The 19,913-nt window shown below is 38.7% G+C and overlaps 1 protein-coding gene across 1 annotated transcript; it reads right to left on the bottom strand.

Moving 5' to 3' along the window:
* Positions 1–599: 599 nt before the first annotated feature.
* COPZ1 (coat protein complex I subunit zeta 1) lies at positions 600–18,974 on the bottom strand. Its single transcript, XM_026677257.2, has 9 exons — positions 18,934–18,974; positions 5,957–6,025; positions 5,247–5,328; positions 3,931–4,022; positions 3,445–3,500; positions 2,040–2,117; positions 1,720–1,771; positions 1,340–1,378; positions 600–754 (listed from the first exon to the last, which is right to left on the bottom strand). Exons 1-9 carry the CDS (start codon positions 18,949–18,951, stop codon positions 707–709), a joined length of 534 nt encoding a protein of 177 aa, XP_026533042.2. The 5' UTR covers positions 18,952–18,974; the 3' UTR covers positions 600–706.
* Positions 18,975–19,913: the final 939 nt, after the last annotated feature.

Below are 19,913 nucleotides of genomic sequence, written 5' to 3'. Positions count from 1 at the left end.
GTTTGGTTCCATCTCTTGATCTACTTTCTTTACTGTGGTGCCCACCTTATTGAACATCCTTCCACCTGGAATTACTTTGGTTCCATCTCTTGATATTTTTTTTGTGAAGCCCTACTTATGTTGGCAGGCATGGGACTCCCAGAGAATTCAAGATCTGTCCTGATGACGCCATTGCTGAGGGGGGATATTTTTTATCCCTTCTCCATCAAGGTATTTTTGTTTTTGTGTTTATTTATTACTGTGACTTTTGGATTTCTTATCTGTTTTATATTGGCTGTTTTATTTAATACTGTACACCAACCAAGGTCCTTTTGAGGGAGATGGGCAGCTATAGAAATCTGATTACTAAAAAAAATGTAAACATTTGTTAATATGTTTTTCTTCTATCGTAGTGGTAATACTGGGAAGAAACTGGATAAAATATATTATAAATAACTGTATTTCTGAGGAAAAAGGAGGGAGACTAACATCTAAAATGAACTGAGTTGACTATTCTTGAAATATGATGTATCCGTGCAATAACCCTGACTAGTTTGTTTCCCCATACAATAGCGCTAATAATCAATAGGAGAGCAATGAAACTTGCAAATAGCTAGAGATCTGTCAAAAAAATGGTGGTCATGTTATAATTTGGTCAGTGCAGGACAAACACACAAGAGGTTCAGTTGAAGACAGCAGGTCAATGGAGCAAGTCCCACATGGTTCTTCATCGCAGAAGGGACCACTTGATCTGTTCCTTTGCTGACTGCAGTACCTGCAAAAAAAAAAAAGATAAAACATTGGTGGTGATATGAAATTCTCACACAACTGTCCACCCACACAACTCTTTTACAGAAAAATATCCCAAAAGAGGTGTTTGTAACACAGAGGCATAAACTTAAGCTGAGAAGGGCAAATCTAGTATCTAGGCACATTCAGAGTCCTAAATAAAATAATAACATGGGAGTCCCCTCTGTCAAAACCACAACGGACTGATGAAGATATTTTGTGGGGTTTCAAATTCTGTAATCCTATTTCCCAGTTATAACAACTTTGTTCATCCACAGTGGGACAGCATCAGATGGAAGAGGGCTGTTCAACAAGTCTAAAAATCCAAAGTTTGGATAATTGAAATGAAAGCGAAGACCAGTCGTGCATTCAGTTCTGCATCATCATGCTTCAAACCTCGCATTTGTGTGATGCAACTGCCCTCATGTCCCTAGGAGGTTAGAGGCACACTGTCTATCAATGTCTTCAAGTGTAAATTCAAGCAAGGTTCACTGGAAATAAGAGTCAAGGGCAGCAAGGCACGTGGAAAGGGGATATAAAGTAAAACAGAAAATCTGACCAGAAGACATACCTGTGAGACTGTCTGTTCTGTGAGAGGGACATCCTCCCCCTAAAATAGGAAGAAGGAACTCTGTTTGGTGGCATGCAGAATATCTCATTGACCTTTCTGAAAAATAGATCTGATGGACTCTCCTGCTTTTCTGTTCCCAAATCAGGGACTACAATTTGCCACTTAGGCCAACTGCTTATCAAGAGTGCATCCTTTCTCTTCCCTGCCTGCCTTCACAACAGCCCACTTGCAAACAATCCCAGATAAAAGATTGCGACATCTTTTCATCTGTTGCAAACACAAGCTAAATAAACTGTTGCTTCTGTCAGCCAATGGGTCAGGAAGCTCCTGCCTACCGGACAGGCTGTCAAGAAAGAAAAGGTCAGATAAGGCTCACTTACACGTACAGCAACCCTATGTAGCACTTGCTGGGGATCACTCTCCAAAATCACCCTATAAGAGAGAAAGAAGTAACTGTTCACCAAATTGAACTACATTCTCGGATAGCTCTTAGAAAGGGGGGGGGGGGGTAGCAAGAGTAACAAAGACTGATATTTCCCCAAACAACCCAAGGAGTGTTTTACTGTTTGGGAATGCATATTTTTGTCGAGAGATATGCACAAGATCCAGGTACAAGTAAACCCAAATTTGAGCACTAGATCCATATGCAGGTTAACCCAAGTTGGAGCCTGAACACATTTTCTAAAGACATTGGACTCACCCCCCATCCACAATTTCATCCACCGCCAGGAAAAGGCCTTCCATGTTCTCTAGCAGACCTCGCTTCTCCACGTTCTTTCTGCAAGAGATGCCAAACACGACTGAGCGTGGAACCAGGCACTGCGAGCCACTTTAGTCTCTTAAAAGTTTCTAAGGATCGGGACCTGGTTCAAAACTGAAATGCCCTCCCCCCACACACACACCCTTTAAGACGCTGGTGTTTCTCAGCCAGGGATATGGTACCATTGGAAGCAAACAAGTTATCTAGATGGAAGGCAACTCCTCCCACCCCAAAATATTAAAAAAAAAGCTTATATGATAGCTGCCTGGGGCATTCTGGGAGTTGAAGTCCTCCAGGCTTAAAGTTGCCAAGGTTGGAGACCCCTGTGATAGAGCAGGGATCCCCAACCTTTTCGACGCCGCGGCCCGGTTCCGGCGTCAGCTGGCGCCGCCATCTTTTGACGAAAATCACTTCCGGTGGCGTCACCGGAGTGATTTTTCGTCAAAAAAGGCGGCGCCAGCGCTTGGTGAGCTTTTTCGGGTAGAAATGGCTTTCTACCCGGAAAAGCTCACCAAGCGCTGGCGCCGCCATCTTTTTGATTTGAAAAATTGCTTTTTTACCAAAAAAGATGGCGGCGCCAGCAACCAGCGGCCCGGTAAGGCTTGTTCCGCGGCCCGGTACCGGTCCGCGGACCGGCGGTTGGGGACCCCTGTGATAGAGGAAAAGCAGAGTGGGAGAGCAGAGCAACCACTGTCCAATTTGAGTATGCTGAGGCAAACAGAACTAAGTCACTCTAGATCAGGGGTCTCATTCTCGCGGCCCGCAGGCCAATTGCGGCCCACAGGACGATATCCTGTGGCCCCCACCATGATATGAAAGTATAATATTAGTGTATAATATAAATATAAAGTATAATATAAAGTATAATATTATGCGGCCCAGCCTCACCCAGACTCTGCCTCCAGCGGCCCCCAGGTAAACTGTGTTTGAGACCCCTGCTCTAGGTGAAGCAACCAGTAGTTTGAAGCCCCTGCTTTCCCACCCCCTGAAAACCCTACATCACGGGTGTCAAACTCAATTGTGTCACATGACATATCGCAACGGGGTTTTTTTTTGCCTTTCCAGAGCCAGGGTGGGTGTGGCATGTGCGTGATTAGTTTGGCCGGCGGGCTGCCAGTTTGACACCCCTGCCCTACACAGTAGACCTGCCAATTCTCAAACATGCAAGTCCCACAGATGGACTCCAATTATTAATACGTAGCAAGAATACATCCCGAGAGGATTATCTAATCAAAATCTGGTTATTTCTGAGAAAGAAAACCAGTCTTCTCTAATGAGTTCCCCGTACACATCCTGCACCTCAGCTTCCATACACCATAGCTATAGCCGATGAAGAGCTTCTTACCGCAACATCTGACTGAGTGAGTCGAAGAGGCAGTTGAGCACAGCCATGAGCATCAGCTGCAAAGGAAAAAGCACATCCATATGATCAACATAAATGCATACACAATGACCCGAAGGCTACATTCATTTTGGAACGTTTGGAGGTTTTTTTCCCCAGAAAAAAAATGATGTTTTGCTACAAGTCACTAGGGACCATGGTGTGCCAGAATTATGCATCTGTGTTATGTGCCATTAGTCCTTTCTCTTAAATATAGATGAGGTTCCCAGTTTAAAATGGAAAAAGAGAGGGTAATGATTCAATCTTGCCACAATGTTCTATCCAAGGTCAACAATGCCAGTATTTTGCAGTTTGCAGTCAGTTTTTACACAGCTTAAAGTTGCCACCATATAACAATGACGGCAATGTTTTCTTCATATGAAAGTCAGCAGGATTGAAACTAGAGGTGCTACTGCAAACAGCTGCTTTGCTGTTCCTAGAATAACATACCTCATTTTCATAGGAGCTGCCGATAACATAAAAATACAGGTCAATGCTGCTCTTATAAACAACAGTCAGGCCTTCTAAGAGGGCAATTTCACCTGGAACAAGAGAAGGTGGGAGGTAGACAAATACAACTAAGCTATATTTCCAATCCCGAGTAACGATAATATTCTGATACAGTATAGCTACCCTTAAATTTCAAGAAAATGTTGCCCCAGAGTTAATGCAAGTCTTTTGAAGGATCTACACCAGGGCTGTCAAACTCGCGGTCCGCAGGCCAGATGCGTCACGTGCTAGCCCGGCACCCACCTGGTTTAGCAAAGGGGAAAAAAGTCCCGATATATCAAATGATGCCGCCGTGACACTGTGAGTTACACTAATGTAGAAACAACTGGCTCTTGCTTTAAAAAAATGTTTAAACTGGACTGCTATAATAACCCATCAATACTTACATTCGTACCGATTTGCAATTAGTGTTACATAAAGCAGTTATGTGTTACAGGGTGCAGCATGAATCCACATGCCTGCATTAGCTCACCATGCACAAATATATAGGGTGCTTCTCAGGCAATAAGACATTTGAAAAGAATATCATATTATAGTCATGTAATATGAGTTTTTGATTTTATGTAATAGGAGGGGGCATCAAACAGAAAATTTGTATCAAAATTGAATCTTGAATGTGTTGGTTGTTCGCTCAAAACAAAATCCAGAGATGGTTTTAGGAGATAGGTAGGGCAATGCTGGTGAACCTCACTTTTCTCAAGAATTTTACTTAGGAAAATTGTAGGCTCGTGGAATTCAAAGGAGACGTTTAAGCCTGATACATAAATGTACTATGCATGGACCACTATCCAATTGACTGGTTCTATTGTAACACTGTCTTTACTCCATTTTCCTAACATTCAACCCAAATGTGCTTTCTGTAACAAGATCACTATTCTGTGTCTTGCACTCTAAGACAATGGAAAGCACATCTTCATTTTCTTCTAGGTCTTCTGCTTTCCAGAATTTAAAGAATACTGGCATCTTTTCCCTCACACTCAGTTTTTCATAGCTAAACATTCTCAGTCTCCTCAATCTCTTCTCATAAGAGAGCTAAATGGACTGCTTACCCTTGATGTAAAAAAAAAATTATCCTAAAACTGATATGTAGATTAAAAATAACTTGGGAACTTTTAAAGAACAACATTCTTTAAAATGTTCTTAAAACTTTCTTGCACTCATTAATTCTGGTTTTTCCCCACTGGTATAGATATGGCCTTTGGGACGTATTAACAAATATTGAAAGATAATTAAATCATCATCCATGGAAAACCTACTATCTGTCCGGTGGGTCTTGCTGAAAATATTCTTCTCAAAAGCCTTCTGCTCCTTGACGGTGGGATAGGTGTCATCATAATACTAGTACAGGAAAAGAAAGGCTGATCAGCTGAGAGGCAAGAAAAGAAAACAAGTGGTCAAGATTCAAATGAGACATACAATCATGCTAAAGGCAACTTCGTGTACTAAAATCAGGAACAGAGGATCCTGTAAGATATGGCCGGACCACCATTTCCAGTAAACATGCTAGTTGGGAGTTAATGCAAATTATGAACTCAAGAATATTGAGAGGGCCAATGAGTTCCTCATGTCTCATTTAATTACACAGTCTGCCACCTCTTTAAGGTGTGGAAGGGTATTCTAAGTTTCTTTTCCATCATAATAAATCTGACAGGCACCTCTCCCTGTTTTCTACAAATGGGGAACTGAGGCAAATATAAAGCATTTGAATCTGGGTAGGATTCCTACCCAAATCAAATGTAGCTGCAGAAACACTTTTCCTTGGCCTTTGAGATAGTACACTGGGGCAGAAAAAGATGTGATAGCTTCATTAAAAAAGAAAAAGAGAAGAAACAATTCTACATCAGAAATTTTTCAATAGATACAGATTTGGGGAATGGGGAAGCATTGCAGGCAAACCTTAGAGCTACAGTTTGAGTTCTTCTTAAAACTTTGAACTTTTCCATTCTTTACAGGCCCCATGACTTACCTTAGCAAAAAGACGGTCTCCATCATTATCTAAGATCAGAATGGCTTTCACTGTGTAGAGAGATGGCTCCTGAAAAAAAAAAGATACACATTCACTGTTCCATTCAATTAACGCCAAGGGCAACTCGTTCTTTTTAACCAAGAGTGTGGTGTAGAGATGCATAGTATCACCATCATAGTTGTCACACTGAACAAAACTACAGTATGTAGATGCTGAGGTGAAATGAAATCTATATTCTGTCCCAAATTTTATTCAGCTATTGTGATAGTAATGAGTTAAACAAATTAAAACCATAGGAAGGGAAAAAACACCTGAAACTTCCATACTGACCACTGTGGATTTGATTCCAAGGTTTATAGTTCTATATACCATATGTGTTTTCAAACTTCACATAGCCCTTCACAAGGGACTAGTAACTTCATTTCTTTCTCTCTAAGATGATGAATTGTTGGTGATCAAATGGCATTTTTGTCTGCTACCATTTTAAAATGTGAAGAACACATATAGCTTTTACTGATGGAAGAAATATGTCACAATATATTATTCTAGGTCTGCATATCTTACAGTCTATTCAGTCTAATACAGTCACTTGGTAACTTATGGCAGCCCATTCAGTAACAGTTGCTGGGAGTTAGGCACGTATAAATTTAAATGCTGCTGCTGCTACTGCTACTACTTCTACTTCTACTAATAATAATAATAGCTGTTGCAAGGACATCCCACAGTCTGATTACAAAAAACAAAGGCAAACCATGGTACAAAAGCAATGGTACATTGAAATATTTACAAGAAATACCATTTGCCTACACGTAAGAATTGATGGGATTATAAAATAAACAGTAGAAAATGAAGACGCCAAAGTGCTCTGGGACTTTAGAATTCAGATAGACAAACACTTGCCATTCAACACCCTTAACAATTGTTGATAAGGAAAAAAAAAACTCTGGACAGTGGATGCTGCAGTACCTGGAGATAGCAGAAGAGAAACAACTGGAGAAAATCACAAACTATAAAGATCTGCAGATAGAACAACTGTGTCAAAAGAAAGCAAAGGTAGAATCAATAGTCACAGATGCCTTAAGTGTAATCTGAAAACATGTGAAACATCACATGAATGCACTTGGCATTGACAAAATCATCATCAGTCAATTGCAAAAGGCAGCTTTATTTGGAAGCACTTATGTCCTGTGACGATATCTTTTACACCATCAAACAATAACATCTGTCTAACACAGGTCCTTGGGGAAAGATTCAATAGGTGGGTAAAAACGCCCTCCAGTCTAAACCTCTGGTTGACTGTGTGACCAAACATAATGTAATAATTAGGGGACGTGGAACGTTTCAACTGCATCAGACAGTTGAAGTAGAAAAGTTGAAGAAGAAAAAAGGGCACTGGAAAACTCTCTGAAGGACTGCCAAGAAGATGCAATGAAGCTTGGACATCGTGAGGGCTTACTGCATATTAAAGAGGTCAAACAGAACTCTAAGAAACTCCAAATGAAGAACAAAAAATAGACATACATGGCAAAGAAAAGTATTAGTCGATGTATGCCTCCAGAATACAGACTTGCCTTGCCTTAATGGAGTACTATATTATGTATTCGTCTTTCCCATATCACCTTTTGGGGATTTTTGCCCAGTAAACCATCTATCTTGAACTGGATTTTACATTGGAGATAGAAATACTGTCCCTCCCTCCTTTCTCTCTATTTCTCTCAAGAATCTCCTAATAATTGCAAAGAAGAAAGGATTTCCGCTGTACCTGCAAAATGTTCACCTTTTAAGAAGTTCTTGGAGCCTAAGCCTTTTTTATGAGAGAAGTAGTAAGACAAGACCATAAATTTTGCCGGTTGCTCCTTGACTAAAAACAAGCGAAGGTACTGCTCTCAATTCAAAAGCAGAACTAAATGTGGTTCAGTCGAATATCAGCTTGTCAGAGCTATGACCGGTAATAGCTTCCACCGTAAGTTATGCAACATAAAACTTTCCAGTCCAACACTGACCTAGTCAAAATTACAGGAAACATGGACTGCTTTCTTGCCATATTTAGAGCTCAATGGGATATTCTAACAGGATTCAAACAGGAGGACTGTAGCTGGAGCACATCCTCTGCCTAAAGAACTCAAGACAAAATTCCTGATGAGTTTCAAGATAGGCTTAATTAAAAACCCTATCAAACATCAACAGTTGGGCTTGATATAAACCAGCTTCCCAAATTCCTAACAGCCTCCTGAGGTGAAGCTGGAGAGAGAAAGGGCCAGAGGAGAGCCATTTCCCCCCTGATGGATGCTGAAAAGCTCTCGAGACAAAGTTCTGTGATGCACTGACTTCCATGTAGCCACAGTCAAAGTGTATAACAGAACTTCACCTCAAGCGCTACAACAGGACCTCTCTGGGAGCGGAAGACCATCTGTAGAATAGACCTTCACACAGCTATGTCAACCTTGACACCGAGCTTAAGCCAGATTCCAAATTCTGAGCCACTGTGCTACTAATATAGTTAAAGGCCAAGGAAGCGGGGAGAATGCTTTTTCCTAAGTTTTATGAAACAAGGATTCCTGATAACTGTGGAAGTGGGCAACACTATTCTTCTTAAAATTAAGCCTGAAGCCATCACAAAACAAAGTCTAGAATTCAAAACAAGTAATAATCAAGTTTCTTGTAAATAATAACCTTTTGCAGAGCAACCTACCTGTATTTCATGGTATTCCATAACACGCTGAATATTATCTCTAGTCCTATAGTGCCTGCAGTTCTGCTTGTACGGGACCCAGATTTGTTACTAAGCAACCCAAAGAACTAGAACTTAGAAATTGTTACAGGGCATATGAAGCTGGGAATACTCAACACTTCTCAATGCAGAGGCTTTTTATTATCTAGGGAATTCTGTGAATTCTACAATTACTGGGGGCTCTTAGATCAGAAGACGAATAAATCAGCCATGTTGGATGACTTATTGCTATCGTGTATATCATATTGTCCAAACTATATTTTCAAGTCACCCAAAGTAATATTGAGAACAACTTGAGAGGCTAACTTCTTTGTCCATTGAACACACACTCTCATGCAAGATTTTCCAGAATAATTTGCTATAAACAAACGGGATGAAAGGACTGGGATTGCAAGAGTTTTCTATTTGAAGAGGGAAACATGAAGAAATTGCCAGTTTCCATAGGAAGGTGGAGAAGTTTTAATTCAGGACTCCTCTGTGAAAAGAGAAAATTCAAATATTTTTTCCAACTCTCTTCATTCCTCTTCACACATGCACAAATTCATTTCACAAACATAGGAGGCAGAAGTGTTATAGGAATTTTCCTCCCTTTCTATAATATTTCACTTTATCTGCATAGATCTTAATCTGAGAGATTCCTGTTTTGCAGCAAGATGAGGCATCTGAATTCTGCACTGAGGCTCTTAGAAACTGCAAGCACAACAGCACAAATATCTAAAGCTAGGCAACCAATGACTAGTATAAATATATCGGAGAAATATTCAGTTACCTGACCTAATCCACACTGAATGCTGCCACAAATATGGACAAATGACTGGAACTCACATTTGTTTTATTTCCAGGAAGAGAAAAACAGATGCTCACCATATATGTATCAGAGTAGAATTTATACATCTCTTTAGTAAAGAGACTAGTTTATATTGGACAGAAAACAATTAAACAATGTTTAAATCTATAATGAGCATTAACTGGAAGGCCACAAGTGGCATATTTTTTCCTCTGAAGCCTTCCAATTCAAGCCGAAGGCTGCCTTGAGCAATCAACCATTTGAACAAGACATTAAGAGTTACTGCACAGTTTATTCTGATCATTTAATTCTGAAGTTTCAATAAATTAAAGTTCAGTCAATTAAACTAGGTGTGCAGTGGCCCAGATGGTCAGCACGATAGCAGCAGTACTGCCATAAAGATTTTACAGCTGCCAGGATCCCTGAGGAAGGAGAGTGATTGGAAAGGGAGAGAAGGTGGGAAGAATTATATATGTGTTTGTTTTATTTGCAAAAGACATTTGGAAAGCTGCATGGAGGAAGCAGAGCTATTTCCACTGAAGCTTACAGAAAGCCAATATAGCCCACATGCAAGGTAATGAAAAAATGAGAAAAGATACTGTTAGAATCAAATGGGCCCAACTCATACCTTTTTCAAGTTAAGTAATCAATATGAAAAGTGGCACATTTTCAAAAGCAAAATAAACTACTTGCATCCCCCCCGCAACACTTTCAATGCTGCCATTCATAAGAGACTCAAAAGTTAAATCTCTTCTGCTGTAGATGATGGTGTTTGGCCATTTTTTTTCTATCTAAACTGCGGTTAGTTAGATTCAAGAAAAGTCTAATCTTGTTCTGTAATCGCCCATGATATTCATAGCCCTAAAGCCATTCGGAGCCATTATAGAATTCATCAGATTAGGGAAAATTGTTTTATAAATCCTCCCACTTTTGAGAATGTGAACAATTTACTTTGATAAGTATTATAAAGGATTTTTGGAGTGGATGCTGTTATGCAATAAGCTTTATAATCCAACTTCATGTGACTGATACTCAGAAATAATTCCTGCTGAGATCCATCTCAAATGCATGGAATGTAGGTTTATAGCTTTATTAACTTTTGATAATATAAAATTGTTGTTTTGTGTGCTTCATATTTTGTCTTGCCATACGCTCTGATCTGCATTATTAGAAATGGAAGGTGGGGAGAAATGGCAACTTTTATTTTATTGAAGAAATATATTCTACTATGTTCCCATTATCAATATTGCTTAAGGCAGCTTACAATATGAAAATGAATGGTAAAATATAAAGAGTAACACATAAAAGTCAATCAGATACATATATTCTAAAAAAATGCAGCATGCATCTATTAATCCCTCTGTGAATAGCTTAAAAGTTCATCGCATGAGTGAATAAAAATCTATTCGTTTATCAAAATAGACAAGTGATTTAGTTAAACTGCCTTGTCTTGGCCAAGAGATTCAGATCTGTCAGCCACAAAGCCACCTTTCACATTCCTAGTAAACATGTCTCAGATGATGCAAAAAAGGACCTCTTCTGAACATATTAATAACCCAGACAGCCTCTCAAAGGCAAGAAGATGATCTTCCAGACACTCTGATCCCAAAGCATTACTGAATTTTGTCATTTATTAAAAACACACTGAACTGTGCCCTCAATGGTTGATGGAGCTTATTAAAAGCATCTTGGTCAACAGTCCAGCACTGTAAACCAATTGATCATTTTTTCTAAGCAATTCGAAGTAGAAAATGTCAGAGTTGCCCAACAGGGATACAAAACACCTATGTCACCATGGCTACTACGGGTCTTGCCAAAAATGGATGTAGTTGATATATTTATTATCCTTAGTTTTGCCAACCAATTCTAGCCACCAAACTGCAAACCACGTCTTCAGGAAACAATGTTATTTTATCCAAGGAAGTTGTTCTAACATGTTAATGCAGTGATTCTCAAAAACTGCCCCACATATTACATGTTAGAACGTTTCAGTCTGGATGTAACTGAAGCACATTATCAATTTTATCTTCATGCGCACAGCACAAAGATGTCTGAAAATAGCCTAAGAGATCTCTAAGGAGACCATACTGCGGGCCCATTGTATATTAAGATGTTCAATCAGTTTCTAGACTGTGACTCTGCATCTCAAGATTTTTTTTTAAGCTGAAGTTTATTTTTTTGTCATAGTCTCAAATAGATTGCATCAACTCCAGTTAGAGATATATAATACCTCAGTGATACATTCAGTTTAAACTCCAATATGAATACTAGTTTCCCATAGTTCCAAAATGAAGGATAAGAATCATACAACCTAAATAAATAAAATGGTATTTGAACATGAAAGTTATTTATTTTATTAAGTTTGTTGTCCATCTTGCTGCAAGGCAACTCTAGACAGCTTACAACTTTAACATTTTCTTTTTAAAATTCAAAATCAACTCAATTCTGGATTATTTATGTAATTTTGTAAAGTGATATTAAACCGTGTAATTAAATATAAAATGAGAATAACAAAACAACTTCCTAATAGATGTACTGTAATATTGAATGGACTAAGGTTTTTAGCATGTAATGACTCACATTAAAACATTGCTCACATGAATATCAGTTACCATCATAATGCAGTAGAAAAAGGCAGATTCAGAATGGACAGGCAACTTCAATTTCTCTGTGCATAATTAAGAACATTAATGCACATTTTTTCTCCAAGAAGCATTGTTGACAATATTTTAAAAACTATTTCCTATTTTAACTGACAGACTTAAGATCCCTGATACAGCATCATGTGCATGAGTAACAAAAAAGTAAAAATCCTCATGCTATTTTGATTTTTTTCCAACCCTTTTGTAGCCTGCCAAGGGGAAAGGACATATATTTAATAAAAGGAGTAATTTAGTGAACCACATAGCTAAAAGCATTATACCACTCTACTACTAAACTGAATAAACTGTTCAGAACTGTTTAGAACTAAATTGAAGTATTGTTAAGAGCACAAATCCAGAATGCTATTCAGCTAAACAAGCTGGAAAGCCTAGTAGCTGAGCCATTTTGTCTTAGCAAATTTTGAAGTCACTAAAGTAATGCACATTAACATGTATGCAATGGTGCTCAACTTTTTCTAGGCTATATTACAAAAAGGAAGAGATGGGGCTACATCAGAAACTTTCATTTCATTTATATTTAATTTAAATTAATTATACTTATCATGATTACTTTCTAATTATGTATTTAATCACTTATCCTACCACATTAAAAGTTATAATGTGACAGCAAGTTGAGGAATTTTCTGCTGGCACAAGTAACTCTGAGCCTCAGGCGGTACATCTCTAATTTAAAAGAAGTGGGTATAACACCAGCAAGTCCAGAGTTTAAAATTACAGAAGGTAATGAAACCAAGATGGCTTATATCCTTTATAAGTCAATAAATGAGCTATTGTTTACAAGAGACTGACCTTATGCACCCTTTTAATGCAGGTTCTTGAAACATTGCTTTGTAAAGTTTACAAACCAAATCAGCCCACTTTAAAAAAAAAAAAAAGAAGAAGCAGCTAGCATTATTGGGTACCTGCAAAATAGAAAACATTCATTTTCCCACCTCAAACACTAATCTTCTTTGCCATTATCTCTGGATAGTCCAAGACAGGAGTAAGAGAATCAGAGTTGGAAGGGGCCCATCAAGATGGATCTCCTGCCTGGTTCGGGAATTTAAATTAGAGCATCACCAGACATGCAGCATGAACACAGTAAGGAGAGCCTACCAGTTTCCTGGGTAACTGGTATCAGTATCAACTATTCTTACTCATTGGAGGTTTTTTCTATCTTTCAAGTGGAATCTAACTTTCTCCATCTTAAATTTATTACACTGCTTTCTCTACTGTGGAATAAGAAAGAAAAGTTCTTGTGCTGCTTCTATACATCATCCTTTCAAGCTATTTCAGGAATGCTGTCATGTCCCTCCTCCTTATCGTATTTTCAACATCCACAGCTCCTTCGGTCTTTTCCCATGGCCCTTATCCTGTTTCATCCCCTGATCATGCCTTTCTCTGATCCTGTTGAATTTTTTTCCCGGATCCTTTTTAAAGCATAGTACCTAGAATTAAGCACAATAGTTGAGGTGAAGTTGGACCAATGGAGAATAGAGTAGAACAATTACTTCTGTGATTTGCAAAGTAGGCTTCAGTTCACAAACCCTTAAAAAAAAAGCATTTGCTTGCTTTGCTCATTTTTAGTTTGCAATCGACAATTATTTTAAAACCATTCAACTTTTAAATGAACTTGCTTCTTTTAAATTGCATCGTCATTTTCAGCCCCATTTCTTTGACCTATTGTGATTGTTTTGAATATTATTTCTATTTTCTAGGTCAGGGGTTGTCAACTTATTTTTTGCTCATGGAGCCCTTCTCTGTCTCATTTACCTCAGATCCCTCACAGTCACTGTTGAAGATATTTTACTGTCTGTGCTGTTTATTAATCTGCATCATATACTATTCTATAAACTATAGCAATTTTCATTGATTATGCTGCTGAAATTAGCAGATACTGAAATGCGAGGATTATAACAAATGCCTTGCTGTTAAGTTTGAATAGTTCTCTCAGAATTTTTATGTAGCTTCCTAGAAATACGACATGACTTCATAAGGGGTCATAAGGCTCATACTGAGAATCACTGCTACAGAGAAGTATTTCTTAACCTTTTTACTGTCAGGACCACATCCCATATTATGGATGACCCCAAAGAGGTTTTGTTTATAAATCGGCACATTCACAGAGTATTTATTAAGTCATGTAAAAATCACAGTATTAAATCCATCAGATTACTAACATAAATGTTTCAGGAAGAAAGATCATTTAGAAATAAAAATAGCGAGAAGCGTGACATTATTTTACATTTTTTTCAAATATCTTCAATATCTGGCAAATAATTGTGATTTTAGCTATCCGATTCAATTTTATGTTACAACAGCCCAGTTGTTAGTTGTTAGCTAGTTAATAGGTGTTTGTAAGAAACACTAATTTTTACAACTTATCCTGTCAGTTTCTCATAGAAAATCTCAACTGAACCGAAGTGCAAAGTTAAATGTTTGGCATTAACAAAGGGGAAAAGAATGTGAGCTCATTAAAAACATTTTAGTTTCTCAAACAACTCAAATCATTCCTAACTAAAAGAACTCCCATTATCAGGAGTTTTTTTTTTCCAAAACAATTTTTGTATTGATACTTATTGTCAGTGTAATTACTATGTATTACTGTTCTCCTAAGCTAGAGCAAGACAACCCACATCCTGCTAAGAGATCAGAAGTAGAATTTCTGACTCCCTGCTGTTCAACAGGAACAGGCAGAAACACCTGCCTACTTTTGGATACTAAGGAGGATCAGGGTTGGCAGGTTCTTAGATGGGAGACCACTAGAAGTAATTGCAAGCTATATTAGGAAGTTTTTTTTAAAAAAAAAAAGTCTACTTCCATCTCGAAAACTACTTCCACCTCATTGACAAGAATCATGATTATATCCCTGAAATCAACAGAAGCTTGATTCAAAGGCATTTTACCTATACTTAAATTATACTGCCAAGACTTGCCATCCATGAGTTTCAAGATAAATTCCTAGGTCTATCATTCTTTAATTCTATGTCCTTTGTATTACTTTGAGGTATTATCTGATACATACTTAGTTTTTTTTTCATTATTATCTCACATACCTCACATCTACTAAGCCTGCTTTATAAAACTGTAACTGTTGCCCTCTAAAAAACAGACATTCCCAGCATTAATGCTATTAAACCACAGGGATAAATTTTGGTATTTGAATTTTACTACAAGCATAGTAAATATTAAGAAAAAGAGATTGGGATGCAGGAGATTCAAAATTTGAAAATCATAAATAAAATTTAATGAGGTAGCTGGTCACACTAGAAGCAGATTCAAAATGTCAACAAATGCTACAAATTATAAGTTATTCCATCTATTATTACAATTTTATGCCATATTTTTCTCTTCAAACATTAAAATACATTCCAGCACCTACAAAATACCAAGGACTCCAGAGTGTCTTGTTGATCTTGTATTTGTATTAATGGCATGTTATGTAATTTGAAATGTGGCTGACTGACAGAGAGAGGAATACATACTGGTTCTCCACAGTTCAGAATTAGGGCAACACCACAGGGCTGGGGACATTATTGAGTACCCCAAGATTTCGACCCAAGCCTGCAAAATAATTTATAAAGCACAGAGATTCCAACTGAAAGTTACTCTCAGCAGGGTGTATTTCCAGAAGCTGTCAAGACTTCAACTAAGATTGTGCTAAACAGGATTCCAAAATTTCAAATACAAACATATAAGATGCATATGTGATTTCATAATAACCCAGGTTGTGGTACAAATGGAGATACTTAGCCAGCTGTCAGTGAATATTTAATGTTCCACGTTTTTCAAGATATGTGCTGCATGCTCATGGAAAAACAAATTTCACTATAACCCTTATGAAAAGAACAAGAGCGATACTGATTTCAAATGAAACATACTCCCAACAAGTGCATTTAGGATTATTTGTTCAACTTCACAAAGTATGTTGTCAGGTTTCTCACCACTAATCTAACAATAAATGGTAACAGGAGGTAGAACTCTTTGTAAAATTTGTGATGTAGCAAGGAATATGGTTGATCATTACAATAAATAAGATGCAGGACTGGATTTGACTGGATTCAGCAGAGTTGCTATTTCTTATCTGTTAAAGACTAGAACATCATTTTCTAGTAGGCTCCAGTGTACAGGTATTATGGAAAGAAGTCTAGCAGGAAATTTTTCCCACTGTTCATTTGTATTTTTATTTGTCCTGTAATTGTTAGGAAGCTGATCTCTGCAAAGTGAGAGTTAGATATTTTACTTTGGAGACTTCAATTGTCTTCCTATGATATCAAGGCATTGTACTCACCAGATGCCCTCAAAAGTTTGGGACAGAGATACACAACCTTTCATGGGATAAAGATTTATTGGCTTTTGAAAGGGGCACATGCTCCATAATGGAAACTGGGTCAGATGAATAAAATACAGTGAATATGCTTTGTACCTTATACATTAAAAATTACAGAGTGTCCTTGATTGCAGTGTACATAAATCAAATAAGTAAATAAATGTAGCAGCATTTTCTGAAAATGTTTTTGAGGGCTGGTTTAGAGTCTTGATAATGTTTTACTTATGGAAAGAACAGAAAAATAGGCTTTTTTTTAGCATCAAGACAAACCTATATAAGTTTTCTTTTAATTTAATTTTACAAATACTGTAAAGGCACTGACCCATCCTGTGTAAGACCTATTGTGGCCTTGTAGCAACTCTGAATGCCTCTAATGCACATTGCAGATCATATTCAGAGACAGCTGTTTTGCGGCTCATCCCAAAGAAGTTCCAAGGTCCTTGGAAATATTGTTTTATTTATTTATTTATTTGATTTGATTTGTCAATTGCTTACAAGATAATAGGTATATGTATATACATAGTTATGAATACATGAAATGGGTACATATAAGAAAAATAAAAGAAACAATAGGACAGGAACGGTAGGCACGTTGGTGCGCTTATGCACGCCCCCTACAGACCTCTTAGGAAAGGGGTGAGGTCAATAGACTAAGGTTAAAGTTTTTGGGGTTTGGGGAAGAAACTAGAGTCAGGTAGAGTATTCCAGACATTGACCACTCTGTTGCTGAAGTTGTATTTCCTGCAATCAAGTTTGATGCGGTTAACCTTGAGTTTGTATCTATTGTGTGCTCTTGTGTTGTTATGGTTGAAGCTGAAGTATTCATTGACAGGTAGGACATTGCAATGTATGATTTTATATACCATACTTAGATCAGACCGAAGATGGCGTAATTCAAGGTTTTCTAGGTCTAGAATTTCAAGTCTGGTGGCATAAGGTATTCTACGAGGAGTGGAGAACTCTTCTTGTGAAATATTTCTGGACTTTCTCAACTGTGCTAATATCAGATACGTAATGTGGGTTCCAGACTGATGAGCTGTATTCGAGTCTAGCAAATGTTTTGTATGCTCTAGTTAGTCGTGTGATATTACCAGAGAAAAAGCTACGTAGGATTAGGTTAACAACTCTTAATGCCTTTTTGGCTATGTAGTTACAGTGGGCTCAAGCACTTAGATCATTAGAGATGAGTATTCCAAGGTCCTTTACAGAGCTTGGATTATCAACAAGATCTTGACTATTCAGCTTGTATTTTATTTTCTGATTTTTTTTGCCAATATGTAAGACAGAGCATTTATTTGTTGAGATTTAAAGTTGCCATTTGTTTGACCATTCTGATACATAGTCAATATCATTTTGAAGGGTAGCAGTATTGTTGATGGTGTTGAATAGCTTTACATCATCAGCAAAAAGAACGCAGTTGCTCTTAATATGATCACAGAGGTCATTTATGTAGAGTATGAAGAGAGTTGGTCCTAGAACACTGCCTTGGGGGACACCACTATTGACAGGTACAGAATTTGATAGGACACTCCCAATTTTGACCATTTGTTGTCTGTTTGACAGGAATGCTTCTATCCAGTTATGTCCAGAGATACCATAAGATTTTAGTTTTAGGAGTAGTTTGTCGTGTACCACTGAATCAAAGGCTTTACAGAAGTCTATGTAGATTGCGTCTATTGCTTTGCCCTGATAGAGTTGTGGAGTCCATATGTTTTTGCAGTGTAAGAGTTGCAGATTACAGGATAGTTTTTTCCTGAAACCAAATTGTTTATTGGAGAGTAGGTTGTTTGTCTCTAAGTGGAGGATAATGGATTGGTTAATAATTGATTCCATGACTTTACAGGTGACGCAGCATAAGGAGATTGGTCTGTAATTTTCAACTAGGCTGGGGTCTCCCTTTTTGAAGATGGGGACAACCTTTCCATTTAAGAGGCAGTTCTGTAATCAAACATATGTCTGTTGGAAAAAATATCTCCTGCTCCTAAAAGCCAGGTCAGCAGCAAGCAGTTAGGAACGCTTTTCTTAAGCGGAAGTCCTACTTTACCCATCTGTGAAATGGGAACGAAAAAAATCTGGCTTTTTATCCTTTCCTTGATGAAATTCATATACTGACCACTGGAATTTTTTTTTCTCTATAAAAATACAGCTGATTTGCCCCACGTTTCTGCGGCGTGAGCAGAGAACCTCTTAAGATTAGACAGGGACTTTCCTTGCTCTGTCCCATCCTGGCTGGTCTGTCAAGCAGCACCTGGACCTTCTCTCACCCTCAGCCTGCCATTCCCTCTCCGCCATACGGACCGGCCCAGCCTCCCTGCATCTCCTCGGGTGGCCCGGCCCGGACTCCCTCCAGAGGAGCTCAAGCCCAGGCCCAGAAGCACCCCAGCAGCAACCGACTTGCTCCGCCCCGCCCACCTGCCCGTCTCCATGGTAACAGGCGCGCACCCCAGCAATTCTCCCTCTCCCCTCTCTTGCCCCTCCGGCTCCTACCAGGATCAGCGCCTCCATCTTGGTCGCCCCGATGCCGACGTGGAGCACAAGCCGCGGCTGCACAGCATTGGCTGGCTCTATGCCAATCTGTTCCTCAGACCACGCCTCCATCTTTCTAAACGACCTCTCATTGGCTAAGTCGCTTCTTCCTCGTCTAACCTGCGCATCCCATTTTCCCACCTCCCCTTCAGCCAAGGCTACCTTTTGCGAATTTCTAGCGTGAGGCGTGACGCACCTTGAAGACCCTCCCTCATCTGTGATTCGAAGATAAAGCTGCCGCTCACCTTGCCATGGCTGAAGGCCGAGGAAGGCGGGGAACGGAAGAATGTGACTGTTTCCATGGTGAAGGAGAAAGCAGTTAGGCCGTTTCGGTCCTGGATAATTATTGGCCAGATGCGATCACATGATGGGGAAAGACCTCTTCCTGCAAACGGGGCAATGCAGTTTGATTCGTTTTCAAGGAGGGATTTTATTGGTAATGTTTTAACGCGGATGTTGTATGAAGGGTTGTCACGGAAATTCAGTGGAAGCCTTTGGTATGAGATCCCGTTATTAGGATTTCAACTATGGGAGTTTGGGGAAGAAGTCACACGGACGACAAGCGAAGCGGATCTGGAGAAAGTAGTGTTCGTCGGGGGCAACGAAAGCAGCGAAGAGACTTGTGGCATTTTAAAGGCGAAAGCATTTGTTATGACATCGGCATTCATCAGCTAAAGCTTGCTCTTAAAATCCCCGAAGTACCATCAGATAGTCCTTCGATCATTGTTTCGTCTCTTTTGTGTACATTATCCTATTGATTTCAAGTTTACCAAAATTCAAGAAATGTATTAAAAACAGTATATACTTTAATATTACTTAACCAGTACTTAATCAGTATACTTTAAGGAGAGACTACAAAGTCAAAGATGCTCGTGTTATATTTCTCTCTAATCCGGAATTATATAATAACATTGGCTTTTGCCCTATTTGCAAATGCTGCA

This window comes from Notechis scutatus, chromosome 2 (genome assembly GCF_049901735.1).
Source record: "Notechis scutatus isolate UNSWTSFEM ecotype Mainland chromosome 2, rNotScu1.2, whole genome shotgun sequence".
Taxonomy (NCBI): Eukaryota; Metazoa; Chordata; class Lepidosauria; order Squamata; family Elapidae; genus Notechis; species Notechis scutatus.
This window is presented reverse-complemented; position numbering and strand designations above follow the sequence as displayed.